This window comes from Tympanuchus pallidicinctus, unplaced genomic scaffold, assembly GCF_026119805.1.
Source record: "Tympanuchus pallidicinctus isolate F22 unplaced genomic scaffold, pur_lepc_1.0 scaffold3, whole genome shotgun sequence".
NCBI lineage: Eukaryota > Metazoa > Chordata > Aves > Galliformes > Phasianidae > Tympanuchus > Tympanuchus pallidicinctus.
In genome coordinates, this window is record NW_026294747.1 from 21,005,761 (window position 1) to 21,018,759 (window position 12,999).

The window sequence follows — 12,999 nt, forward strand, 5'->3', positions numbered from 1 at the left end:
GACAAAATTCAGAGTAAAAATAATTCAAGTTGTTCTTTGGTCCAGTCTTCAAGGAAAAGAGCTTTCCTTTTACAATTATTTTGTGAGATAGTGTGTCAGTGATCAACTATTCTATGGTTCTGTTGATTTTATTCTTGGTTTGGTTTGGGCAGAAAGACACGTAACAAGTGACAAAAGCATGTGTCTGTATCATAATTTGAATTACCACAGCATAGGTAGCAAATAAGTGCTGCAGCTGCACTTTGGTGATGTGTCTATGGGGAAAGTGAGGGGTTGAGGAGCAAGCAGTGCTGTGGGTAGAGGGACTGCTCTATCTCCAACAACAGTGAGGGGAGGCAAGGGTAGTGGAGAGATGGAATCATCGTATTTGCTTAGTAGTGTTACACTTCCATGTAAAATGGTTCTAAGCACACTCTGAGGTTATTGTCATTTATTTTGCATTTGCATTTGACTGTCCATAGAGAAAGATATAGCACATAGCAGCTTTCCTTACACGAGTGGGAGGTGAGACGTGCAGCCAAAATGCAAATGGACTTACTGACTTGCCCCCTTTTTTATCCCGTGGAGGATCTGGGCAACAAAAACGTACAGAGAAAGCTCTTTGAAATGACAAAGGCAGACTGTGCGGCCATTTGCTGAAACTGCATTTTAGAGGACTCTTAGGACAAATTCAAACTATTAATTGCCCCCTCCTTTCTTTTCATTAGACTTTCCGCTCATCCCAATGGTTGGAGTGTATTGCTATACAGCATTCACTTAGATGTAGAGTTTTACTGTTCAGAAAGTGGATTTTTTGTACTGTCCATGTGGAAAAGACTAGTAAAACACACCTCTCTGCAGTGCAGAGGCTGCAGTACATTTTCAAGATTCTCACAGCTATCATAATGCAGTGAAAAGCCACTTCTATCTGAGCTTACGGCAACTAAAATTAGCAGGGGAGATGAATATTTTGTTGCTTGGACTGTTTTTCATGTTTTTTTTTTTAGGTTTCAGTCATCCCAATAGCTGGCTGCTGCTTGCTACCTGAATGCCCTGCCAGGATGGCTGCTGCTCCAGGGAGCTGCAGCAGGGCTCCTCTGAGTAAGAGCTCCTTGGTCACTGTTTCCTTCCCTCTGCTGCCTCCCCACAAGATATGTGCTGTGCACGCTATTGCTCCTTAGCATCAGTAGCAGTTTTTTGTTTCTTTTCTGCATGGCAGAAGTAAGTAAATAAATACATACAGAAATGTGTAAGGGCTGAATGCCCCCTGCATTTCTTTTTCCAGCAATAGGCAAACAGAGCAGTATCTGAAATGATAAAGCTGCTCAGAGCTACATTAAAATAAATAAATAAAGCAACATTTAATATAAAACATGCAAGGCCATCATGTTGAGTATAACACATTGAGATGAGTATAAGCCTTCATGTTTATATCCACTGTAATTCTAATAAGTGATAAAATTGCCTTTGCTTATAATTTCTGTTTTCCTGTTTTCACTCATTTGAGCAGAGAAAGGATGCTGGATGGTTTCTGGCCTTTGCCAAGAGCAGTTCCAGCCTCTCAGCCCCTCTCCCAGCACATTTATCCCACGGGGATGTTTAGAATTTTCCAGCTAAGTAATTTCCTGCACAGTACACCTTTCTGCCATTGGCAGGATTATATTTCATCGGAAAGATAGTGAAAAAAACCTTCTTCATGGAGTAAGCTGTGTGAATCCCTCCCCAGCCATATCTGCATCTGAAGTATTGAGCATGCAAACAAATCCAGCTGCTTTTATACGTGCAGCCATTTTAGTGAGAGAGGCTCCCATAAGAGAGGATTGGTTTGGAATTCTTCCGGAGGCAATTCAGGCCACACTGTGAAGCACAAGGTAGCTTACGAGGATATGTACAGAAACACACGTATCCTGTTGGAGAAGCTCGGAGGAGCAAGGTGTGCTCATTCTTCACTCCAATTAATTCTGTGCAGCTTACATAAAACCAGCAACTGGCCAGCGACAAATGCACTTCACTCAGAGGTGGTTATAAATACTCTGTCTTTTGTCCTCGCTTTGCCAGGACTGGTTATTTTTAGCAGTGAGCCAGTCGACCTTATCAAAATGGGGAATCAAAAATAGTCTGGAAAAACACCGTGAGGAAATGCTGTTTTTAGCAGCTCTGTCCCCTGGGCGCTGCCGGTCAGTGAGGTGCGAGCAGGCAGGCAGCGTGATGCAGGGAGTGCTGCTCGGTGAAGCATGAATGCCTCCGCACGGCATGACATCTCAGGGCTCTGGGGACAGGGAAGCACAAGGAGAGCATCCCTATCCATGCGCTTCTGTCACAGCAGGGTTTCTTTGCAGGGAACGCTTGCTTGAACAAACCTCCTCATGTCTCGCGTCCTGCTGCAGGAGCTGTAGCAGCAGATTGCTGGAGTCTCTTCACGTTTCCTTCTCCTTTCGGTTTGGGAAGGCTGGACCTCAGGTTACAGAGGTTGGCATGTTACAAGCTGCTCAGTGCTACCGGGCACAGCACAGCCCCATTGGAGGTATACGATGGCTCAGGAGGCTGCAGCTGTGCGGGTGGATGCTGGATGCAGATATTGCTCAGCCCAGGCATCAGCTGAATGCCGTCACTGAGCTCATTGTTCAGTTCTGACATAAGCTGAAAGGGAATGCTCTGGCTGGTACAAAATCCTGCTTTTTCTTACGCCAGAGCCAAATTGCTTCATTCATCCCAGGTCCTTGATTCCTTGTTGTAGCCGTTAGTGAGTGTTTCAGAAATGAAGTATGAGCTATGGCTTACTTATGCTATGCCATAGAATGAAAGCAAAGATGGAAAAGATGTCCCCAAGACACTGAGTTTCATATTTCCCTTTTAGCACAATCTTTTATTGAAAAGGGTTTTTCAGAGCATGATGCTTCCAGCGCTGGCTGCACCAGGTACCTCGCAGCCTCTCCTGCAGCTGCCTTGAGTGAAAGGAGACCCAGCACAAAAGGCTCTGCAGCCATTTCTTTCTGTCCTAGCAGAAAACCCGTGGGGCTGTGTGACAGACAGTGAATGTATGGCATGATGGAAAAGCACTCAGCAACAAATCCCCACATGACCTCAGGAGGGTCAGATAAGGTGAGACAGAAGAGGGCAAAGCAAGTGAGGTAAAATACCCCACCTCTCTTCTACATTTATAAAAATTGATAGCCTGTTACCCAAGATGCTGATGGATATTTTTACCGGATATAAATGGCAACACAGTCTAAAAATAGTGCCGTGCTGCAGACTTGTCTGGCTGAGCAGCATCACCAGCATACGAATGGGCTCCCTGAGGTAGACAGACTACATCCTCCATTTTTTCTTGCTGTTTGGATAGAAAAAAAAGCTGATGCTGTTCAATCTAAGCTCTCAATAAAATGGCACTAGCACCCAAATTTTCCTGTAGTGCTGAACCTCCTTGCATGTCAAGATGTCCCCTGGCACAGGGAGGAATGGGCTGCAGCACACAGCCCAGGGGGCCGGCACCATGCCAGCATGTGTCTGGGCTGCAGCAAGTGCTTCTGGGCTGCCATTTTGAGTGAGTGGGCAAAGGGCCCCAGCAGGCTGCACTAGGGGTGAGGGGAAGGCCTGGATGTGGTTCTGCCAGGGGCTTTCCCCATGGCTCTGGGGTGACAGGGTCTCAAGGGGGGTCATGCATGGGTATATAGCAGCACTGACACGTTTTTGGCAAAGGGGCAATTCATTGACACCTGCTTTTTAGCATGCTGCCAGTGTGTGTGGTTCTGGCATAGAGTTTTGTGCCACGGATTTATCATGCCCTGTCAGGAGGGGAGCTCATGGTTTCCCTTGGGATAGGGGCTTTTTGTTCTACTCACTTCCTATACAGGCCTTCCTTTGCAAGATCATAGAATCACAGAATCACTCAGGTTGGAAAAGACCTTAAAGATCATCGAATCCAACCATGACCTAACCATTCTACCCCAACTCAAACAACCCTCTGCTAAATCACGTCCCTGAGCACCACATCCAGATGGTTTTTAAACACATCCAGGGATGGTGGCTCAACCACCACCCTGGGGAGCCTATTCCAGTGCTTAATAACAATTCCAGATGCGTGAGGGAGAAGCACGATACGCTCCTGGACAAGGTGCGAGCAAGAGCTGACAGCTTTAAAAGCAGGCTGTCGGCGGCAGCTCTTTGCTACCAATTTCGCAAGACTCAAGGAACTCCACGGCAGCCTGCCTTGCCGCTGCAGCGGCGCCCTCCCGCCACAGCGAGGCGCTCTCACGGCGTCGGGCAGGGCGGCGCCTCTCTTGCTCCGAGTTGGCGGCGGCCCGTGCGCGTGCGTGGCGACGGTCCGGGCCCGGGGAGCGGCGGGCGGCGCGCCCGGCGCGGAGGGGCAGCCGGCGGGCTGGCTGCTCGCACCCGAGAGACTGCGGGCGGAGGTGAGTCTGGGAAGGAGGCGCGGCCTGCCTCGTCCTGCCATTCTCCGCCCGCGTCCCCGAGCCGCGGATGGGCGAGGAGCAGCGGAGGTGCCGCGGCTGTGGGGTCGGGTGACGCAAAGCTTGCTGCAGACGTGTGGCCTTGAAGGTAACGAGGGCGGTACGGCCAGCGTGGGATAACGGGATGAGCGGTCAGAAGCATACGGAAAGCTTTTGGTTGCGAAGGTCGTCGCGACGGGGGGTCGCGGGGATGTTACTTTGTACGGTGGGCTTTAACAGCTGCTTCGCGGCTTGCTTACTCTGTCCTGACAGCCTTTTGTCAACAACTGCTAGGTCAGTGTGTCAACCGATTTCATTATGACTATTTGTGCTTAGTGGTACTTCTTTTATTCATATTTGTTGTCTGCTGTGCAGTTGACTGCTGTCAAGGCAAGAAAATGTCCCATCTTTGTCCAGAATGTATAATTACATCACCTGCATTCTTCTTCAAGCATGGAAGCATACCAGCTGTGCAGCATGCAGCTTGGAGCCGTGGATTTTTACTTAATGTGGAAGCTGGAGCAGATGACCTGAGAAGCTTTCAGCATGCTACAAGTAGCTGATCCTTCAGTCATACAGCTGGAACTGTGATTCTGCATGTGAAAGCTTAAAGAACAGTCAGCAGTGGCAGCAGTGATGTGACTGTGTTTGTGACACTTTATATTACATCGTATTTATTGTAAAAAAAGTGTCACTAAGACTACAGCCAACTAACCCCCTTGGCTGGTATAATGCCTGTGGTAGTAATTGCATGCATGTTCACTCTTTCTGGGGAAGTGGAGGTTTGAGATTGTTAAAATGTGTAAGGTTTCCCTCTTTCCTAACTGATATCCAGAAGTAATTATTTCAGTGCCAGAATATGATTGCTTGCACAAACGGATGTTTTTGGGAGATAAAATGTCAGTTCTAAGGTAGCCTCAGCTATGGGTAAATAAGCTTGTGTACCTGGCTGTCTCCATGGATGAGGATCTTAGAACACAATCATTTAGTCTGAATTCTGTAAAGCTTTTTCATTTTAAGTTGGTTTCCATTCTAGGTTTTCTTTGGCATTTTTCTGCTCGAATGCGTGCAATTTGATTTGAAGGTCACTTGGCGTTAGAAACAGTATCCTGATACCAAGTTCTGCTTGATACTTGCTATCCACATTGTGTCTCTTCACTCACATCTAAGCTGGGCGTGATGGTTTTTTTGGTGTTCACTGTGTGTACACTCCAGAGTGCCGCCTGTGAAGAATCAGGGCTTCAGGTGGGCATCTTGTTGTCATTGCCAAGTGGCAGTCACAACGTATAACCAACCATTGGCATCTTATGTTTCAGAGGAACGTGAGCATCTGAAGGAGTTTTACTGTAAATCTGCTGAGGAAAAGAGCTTGTCTTGAATGGGTTAATGTTTTTCTCTGCACAGTGATAACTTCGTGTCTCCTCCAGAGCTCAGCCTTAAATCTCTCCCTTTCTAATTTGCAGAGACAAGAGATAATTGATGCCATTATGTGTGCGTCAGCCAAATATAACACCCGGGGTCCAGCCCTCATCCCAAGAATGAAAACCAAGCATCGCATTTACTACATCACTCTCTTTTCCATAGTTCTGCTTGGCCTAATTGCCACAGGAGTGTTCCAGTTCTGGCCTCACTCCATCGAGTCGTCCAGTGACTGGACTGTTGAAAAACGCAGTGTCCATGATGTGCCTGTGGTCAAGCTTCCTGCTGACAGCCCCATTCCTGAGCGGGGAGACCTCAGCTGCCGGATGCACACCTGCTTTGATGTCTATCGATGCGGCTTTAATCCCAAAAACAAAATCAAAGTATACATCTACTCACTGAAAAAGTATGTGGATGAGTATGGGACGTCAGTGAGCAATACTATTTCCAGGGAATACAACGAGCTGCTGACTGCCATCTCTGACAGTGAATACTACACTGATGATGTCAACCGAGCCTGCCTTTTTGTGCCATCCATAGATGTCCTCAATCAGAACACACTCCCTATCAAGGAGACAGCTCAGGCTTTGGCACAGCTGTCCAGGTACTTGCTGAAACTTCCACATAGGACGCTGCAGAACTCAAGTGGAATAAAATTATCTTGGAGGGGAGGGAGGATCCAGTGAGTCAGTTCTAGAGCTAGTCTTGGACAGAACTTATCATCTGTTTATAGATAACATCTTTCTAATTGTTGTCTGTTTTTTCTTTTGCTTTAGATGGGATCGGGGCACAAATCACTTACTCTTCAATATGCTGCCTGGAGGGCCACCAGATTACAACACTGCACTGGATGTTCCTAGAGATAGGTATGAGTTTTACTGTGTTTCAATGCAGAGATCTCTATTTAAATGCCTTTGGAGAAGCAGCAAGTTCAGAACTGTAGGTGATAGCTCCTTAGCTTTTACAAAGCTGAAATATGGCTTTGTCAAGAGAAGTAGAGAAGTCCCTGTCTTGTACAGGCCAAGTGTTTGCTCCAACAGTTTATTCCCATTCTCAATTTTACAGGCAATATGATCTGTAGCATTTGCTTTTCTTAGCTCTTTTGCTTGCTGTAATGATGGAGAATTTTCAGTTTAGGCTTGTATATTGTATTACAGAACCTGATGCATTTACAGAATGTCTCATGTGATGCAAAGTAGAAATCCAAAGATTGCTCCTAGCTTCAACTTTCTGATACAAGTCAGAACGTTTACATGGGATGTTTTAAAACAGATAAAACTTGACAAAACTAAAACTATGGTGATTTTCATTAACGTTTGTTATCTCAACAGTTACACTGCACTGGTAATTGGGCAATTTCTCATAGTTGTTCTGTCTTTTTAAGATATCTGGCAGGAGCTTAAAAGGTTCCTGAGCTTAATTTTCACTTGCGGAACAGTTTACTTTTGAAGGAGAAAAGGAAGTTGTAAGGCAATGCAAGTTGGAATAAGAGAAACTTTATTAGTTTAGAAGCTGTTATTGAATATGTTTCTACTGGATTAGCTTATGCACATTTAGCTTTGCTGATTTGGATCCCATGTAATCAGTCCTTCCCTTGAAGATCAAGGTTAGCCACCTTCTGCTGAATGCTCTGTCAACAAAATCTTCCCTGAGATATGGAATTGTAACTTAGAATGTTGAGTGTAGAGCTTATCTTGATTTCTTTGCACCAAAGATGATTTAAAACATTATCCTTCAGTACCAGAAGACATACATTTGGTTGTTGGCTTTTTTTTTTTTTTTTGACATATTTGAAGAGTATGTTTACTCTTTGTAATCACATCACTGATAGTGATTTCTTAGTTTTTGCCAGCGTATGGAATATGTTACATGGATGTGGGTTATCCTGAAGAGGGCAGCCAAGCACTGTTCTTGTGTAACCAAACCTGTAAATCCGTTCCTACAAAACTCTTTAAGATTTGTATTTCTTAACAAGGGTTTTCATTTAACAGTGTTCTTTTGAGCAGGATGGACTGTTCTTGGACTGCACGCCTGTGTCCATAGGAAAAGCAGACTTGTTAAGTGAATGCAGGAGGTTTACTACACAATGCAATGAAAATAAAATTGTGTCAAATGTCCATTTATGTCTGACCCTAACTTAGGGTGCAGAAAATACATTATTTTTATAGATGTTTTTTGTAAGTGTCTCCCAAGCTACTACAGGAATTCATGTCATTTGAATTAAAAAAAAAAAAAACAACAAAAACCACCTTTTTTTTTCTGAAGCGGCTGTTGCCATAGCTTGCTGAGTTGACTTGCCCTGCAGCTGCATAACCACTAGCTCTAGTACAGTAGAGAGGCAACAACGTTTGAGAGGTATAAAAGGTGGAAATACCTTTTTGTAGGCAGCCAGCTGTCAGACTGTAGTAAGTGTAAATCCTGGCCACACGTGTGAAAATAAATGATCTGTGACAAAATCACTTGTGAGGATCTAGTTCTGGAAGGGCCTGAGTGCTGTCACATGTGGCTACAGTATGGTTTTGGAGACCTCTGGAGGCCTTACCTCATATCTAACAGAACAGGAGAACCCAGCATGCCTTCTTCATCTGAATACATCCACAAAGTACAGAATGGGTAGTTAACAAAGTATGCAGCACTGGTAGCGCTGTGAGGTGTGAGGCTGCAGATTGAAATATATGTATTCTGGCAGAGTTTGATGGATTTTGAATGACAGGCCTGAACTGTACAGATAGAGCTCCATAAGGGCTAGTGGGTGTGTGGGATTTTGTGGGTGACTGGTGAAATACACAGGTAGTATCTGTGAAGTTTCCTAAGTGAGCGTGGCCCGCCTTCTCATACTGAGCGCTAATGGATCATGGATGTGATAGAATCATGTTCTGCTGATTTGCTGCAGAATGTGAATCCAGGTAAAGGCCTTATGCACAAAAGGGAATTGATTTATATATTATTTTTATGTCTGTAGAAGTCTTTAGCTAAGCTAGCTCACAGAGAAGTTGACTGTTTATTAAATCTTTAAATCTGATTACTAGGAGACAGATAAAAGCGCTTTATTCCATAACTTCCACAATGCAAGTCTGCCTTGAGGGTGTGGAGGCTATGTTGCTGATATTAGCTGCTGTAACATATGTAATCTCCTGCCATAAAGCTTAAAAGATAAGCCCTTTATTTGTTAGTAAGTATTATTAAATCTAGTATAGTAGTGTGGTTGAAGAGACTTCTTTTTCTGACCCACTCTGTAGCCGTAGAATTGAACGTAGGGATGATGATACCTTTTCTTTCTGCTTCAGCTGACAAATTGGGTTTCAGTGACTTGTGAGATCTGGCAGAAAACTGGTGATGTTGGCAGCTGGGCAGAAACACTTTAAGAGTGCAGACCAGTTGGGGCACTTCCTGGAGAGCAAGCAGGATCAGTATCTGAGAAGTGGTGAAAAGTTGCTCTGAAACAGGCTCATTGCTTAGTGCTGTTTGAAGGTTATTCACCTTGACTATATTAGGAGTTAATATCTCTATTCCCTCACTGCACCACAGAATGAAAATCTGAGAGGAGTTATTTAGCTGGTGTTGGTTCCCTGTGGGTTTATTTAAGTAAATGTCTGTATGACACACCTGCTTTCTCAAGGCTGATGAGGTGCTGTCATGTTTTCACCGGATCCAATTAAAACAATCTGGTTGTAGTTTCCCAATTAGGGGGTTATAAAAAGAGGAGGTTGTAAAGTGCAAGAACAGCAATGTCTAAGCCAGTTTTTTCTCCTGGCTGGTAGTTGAGTTGATGGATAAGCCCTGGAACATGCAGCTTCAAGGGTGAGACCTGCTCATAATATACACATAACGCATATATGTCACCAAAGGGGAGGCACTGGAAAGGAATCCCAAATAAGCACTTGGATCGTAAATTCTCACTCGACGCGTTCTTGATTTATCGTCCTGTTCTCAAGTTGATTTCTGCTGCTACAAATAGTTTGCGTCTACAAGTGGTTTGTGTTCTGAGTGAAGAGTAATGAAAGGCAAGTGTTTGAGTTTGTAATTGTCATCAAACTGAAATATGTCTCTAATCCAGAGCCTATGGTTTTCCAAGAGCTTCTGAAATGACATTTAGTGAAGTCTTATTTGTACCAAAATGGGATATAGGAATGCTAAACGGCTGTGCTGCAATTTAAAGCAGGAAGTGAATTATCCTGCAGAACACCTTAAAGGGAGTTAGAAGAGGCAGAACATGCTGGTGTTTAATCAGGCTGATGAGTTCTGAGGGGAAAAAAATAATTAGTCTTGGATAATGACTAATTAAAATCATAATCTGTTGTATAAGAGCAATAGAAAAACTGCTCTGAACACTATACTATGCATTCAATTCAGTGATAGCTGGAGACTTCTTCACCTATTGTGTTTTCAGCATCTCATCTGGTCTCATACTGATGTTCTTCTCATGTTACTGATGAGACCTGCCTGCTCTGGTCTCAACTGTGACAGTGGGCAAGGTTGTGGTAAGGCTGTGGGCTGTAATTGTAGCTGCTGCAATGGGTACCGTTCCTCAAGCCACTTTCTGTGTTGCCTAGAGTAGAGCTGTATTTGTGTTGTTCTTCTTTGCCTGGAGACAGGTTTCTGCAAATTACTTTAAGTGGTAATTAAGACAAACACATTATCTCTAGAGCAACTTTGGGAATAGCTCACCTTGCTGTTGGTGATGAAGGACTAAAAGTATGATCAGACGTTTCAGGAGTCTCAGAAGAAGCTGGATGAAAGCATATTTTGGAATCAGATGATGTGTTCAGTGTACCACCTGGTCACTGGGGATGAAATGTAACTGAAAAGCTGTTGGCCTCTAATCATTTGTTCAAAGAAGCTAGAATTGGGATAAGAGATAATAACACATTAGTTTCTTCTGGCACTGTGAATGGTGCATTGCTTTCTTCTGTGCACACGGTTCTCTTCTGTTTCTGAAAGCTCTTTCTCTATGTTATGTAAGGTTGTCCCATTTAGGAAAGGCCACAGACAGAGTCATCTCTCCAAAGAGTTAAAATGGATCTTAATTTATCCATCCTTGGTTATTCTCATGCATTCTAGCAGTGTCCCAAGCTGCCTCTACTCTTGGAGATTGGATTCAGAGCATACTGAGCTCTCGTTGTGGTGTGTTCTGCTTACAGCATTTTTTTCTTGTGATAGGTGAAAAGAAACTTAAAAGTTTATGCAGTTGCTTTGAGAACAAAATATAAACTAATTTTATTTGCCATAGAAGTCCAGGGTTGTTACAAGCTGCCAAAATGCTGTATTTTGTCTGGACTTGTACCCGAAATACGGCTTGTCTGACACTCTGAGAGCTGTGTTATGCACGGTTTTAGGGCACGCATTGAGGAATATGTTAACTGATATAAATAATCAAGAAAGTATTTCTTTAAATTAAAATGGACTTAGCGCATGTAAGCTTGAAAAAATGTAGGGTGATTGTAATGACAGCAATAGATTCCATTTCCCTATAAGAATGCAAAAATGGTCCTTTCCTCAGTGATCATATGCCACTGCAAACATTCCACTGATGACTGTATCCAGTCTGGCAGTAAGCCCGGTTCAGGAAGGCTGAAGTGAATCTAAAAACTGCATGAAAAATTCCACTGACAGAAGTTGGGAGAAAAACTGTTATCTCAGTAACTGTTATTGCTGTTCTGGTAATGATAACCAGTAAATCATGCTCTGAGTCTGAATGATTTACATTCTCTGTTTATAGTCTCTTGTATTTTTCAGAGCTCTGCTAGCTGGTGGAGGCTTTTCCACGTGGACTTACCGGCAAGGCTACGATGTCAGTATTCCTGTGTACAGCCCTCTGTCTGCAGAAGTGGATCTGCCAGAAAGAGGACCAGGGTAAAGTGATTCCAATGAATTGGCAAAGTACATTGAATATTGCATGTGATATGGATACAAATAAAATACAAACACATCTGCTAGCCTCTTGGCAGGCTGGGTCAATTTGTGTAAGAGTTGGGCTCATGTATGGCTCTTCCTGTTAAAATACGTGATGGTTCTGATGCTAGTAGCCTTGGCTAATCTGCCAGGGTGTGGGTTACCTATGAGCTGGGGGTGTAGGGGAGATGATTCTGTCTTCCCACTTCAGAGACTGAAGTGTGGTAGGTGATAGTCTGACAATGTTTCTTGGTGATCCACTCCAGAAACTGAACTGTGAAACAGGACAACAGTGTTTCTAGTAGCATTAGATTCAATACATCTAGAAAACATTTTTCAACTTACAGAAAATAAATAAAAATAGTTGTTGATGTTTGTTTTTAAAATTTAGGTAAAGCAGAGCTGTAATTCCAAGTAGCATTGATTCCCTAGTAAATTATATCTTCAGATCACTTAAGATACTTAAATGCGAACTAATGACAATAAATTGTATATATAGCAAAGACAAAAGAAGCATTTGAATAAGCCTTTTAATTACACAGCTGAAAACTTCCCTGTAGCAGGTTCTTACCAGTGTTGTGGTTTAAAAGCTGAGCAGATTGAGGCAGTGGGGTAAATGTGCTCTTACTGATTATGAATCTCAAGATTGGAAACGCAGAAGCTTTAGGGAATTTCTTCTAACAGCATCCTCTAAAGAATATGGCTTTATCAGAGTTGAAGACTGTTGCTGAAAGGGTGCTGCTGATAACAGACAAAAACTGGAGCTTTGGCTACAGTTGTCTCCTCTGGTAAGGGCAACATTCTTGCTATTGCTCTGGGCTGCTCCAGAGCAAGGAATCGTAGTTAGTTACAGGACAAAGCTGTACAGTAGAAGTTTGTTTTACCCACACACGTTATGCTCTTGTTTATAATGCTTCTGGACCTGGCAGGTGTAGGGACACCTGGTTGAATCCTAACTGATTCGTCACGTCTCAAGTATTATGGCCCAATGTAGACTGAGAGCATGCTTTGTATTTCTATCTGGAAGATATAAACATGATCATAAGTTTCAGCATGTGTAGAATCTGTTGCAGAGAGAGATGCTGTCATACTGATCGTGTCCAGATAGTCAACCAATTGCTGTGTCAGCCCATTTTTGATGGGAGGTTTGTGTTCTCAAACACACAAAACTTTTTGTGAGGAATAGACTGCGGTCTCCAGAGTACCATCTAGCGGCCAGTTAGCGTTACTAATTGAAACGGTCACAGGTTTCTTTGCTTTA

The 12,999-nt window shown here is 43.6% G+C and overlaps 1 protein-coding gene across 2 annotated transcripts in view; it reads left to right on the forward strand.

Annotated features, from left to right (window-relative positions):
* Positions 1-4,287: 4,287 nt before the first annotated feature.
* Positions 4,288-12,999, forward strand: part of EXT2 (exostosin glycosyltransferase 2) — a 72,780-nt gene continuing 64,068 nt past the window's right edge. The window contains exons 1-4 of one of the 2 annotated variants that reach the window (XM_052693767.1): positions 4,288-4,391; positions 5,891-6,450; positions 6,623-6,712; positions 11,583-11,699. In XM_052693767.1, coding sequence (XP_052549727.1) covers positions 5,915-6,450; positions 6,623-6,712; positions 11,583-11,699 — 743 coding nt within the window. In that variant the 5' untranslated portion in view covers positions 4,288-4,391; positions 5,891-5,914. The other variant, XM_052693766.1, reaches the window with a different exon arrangement.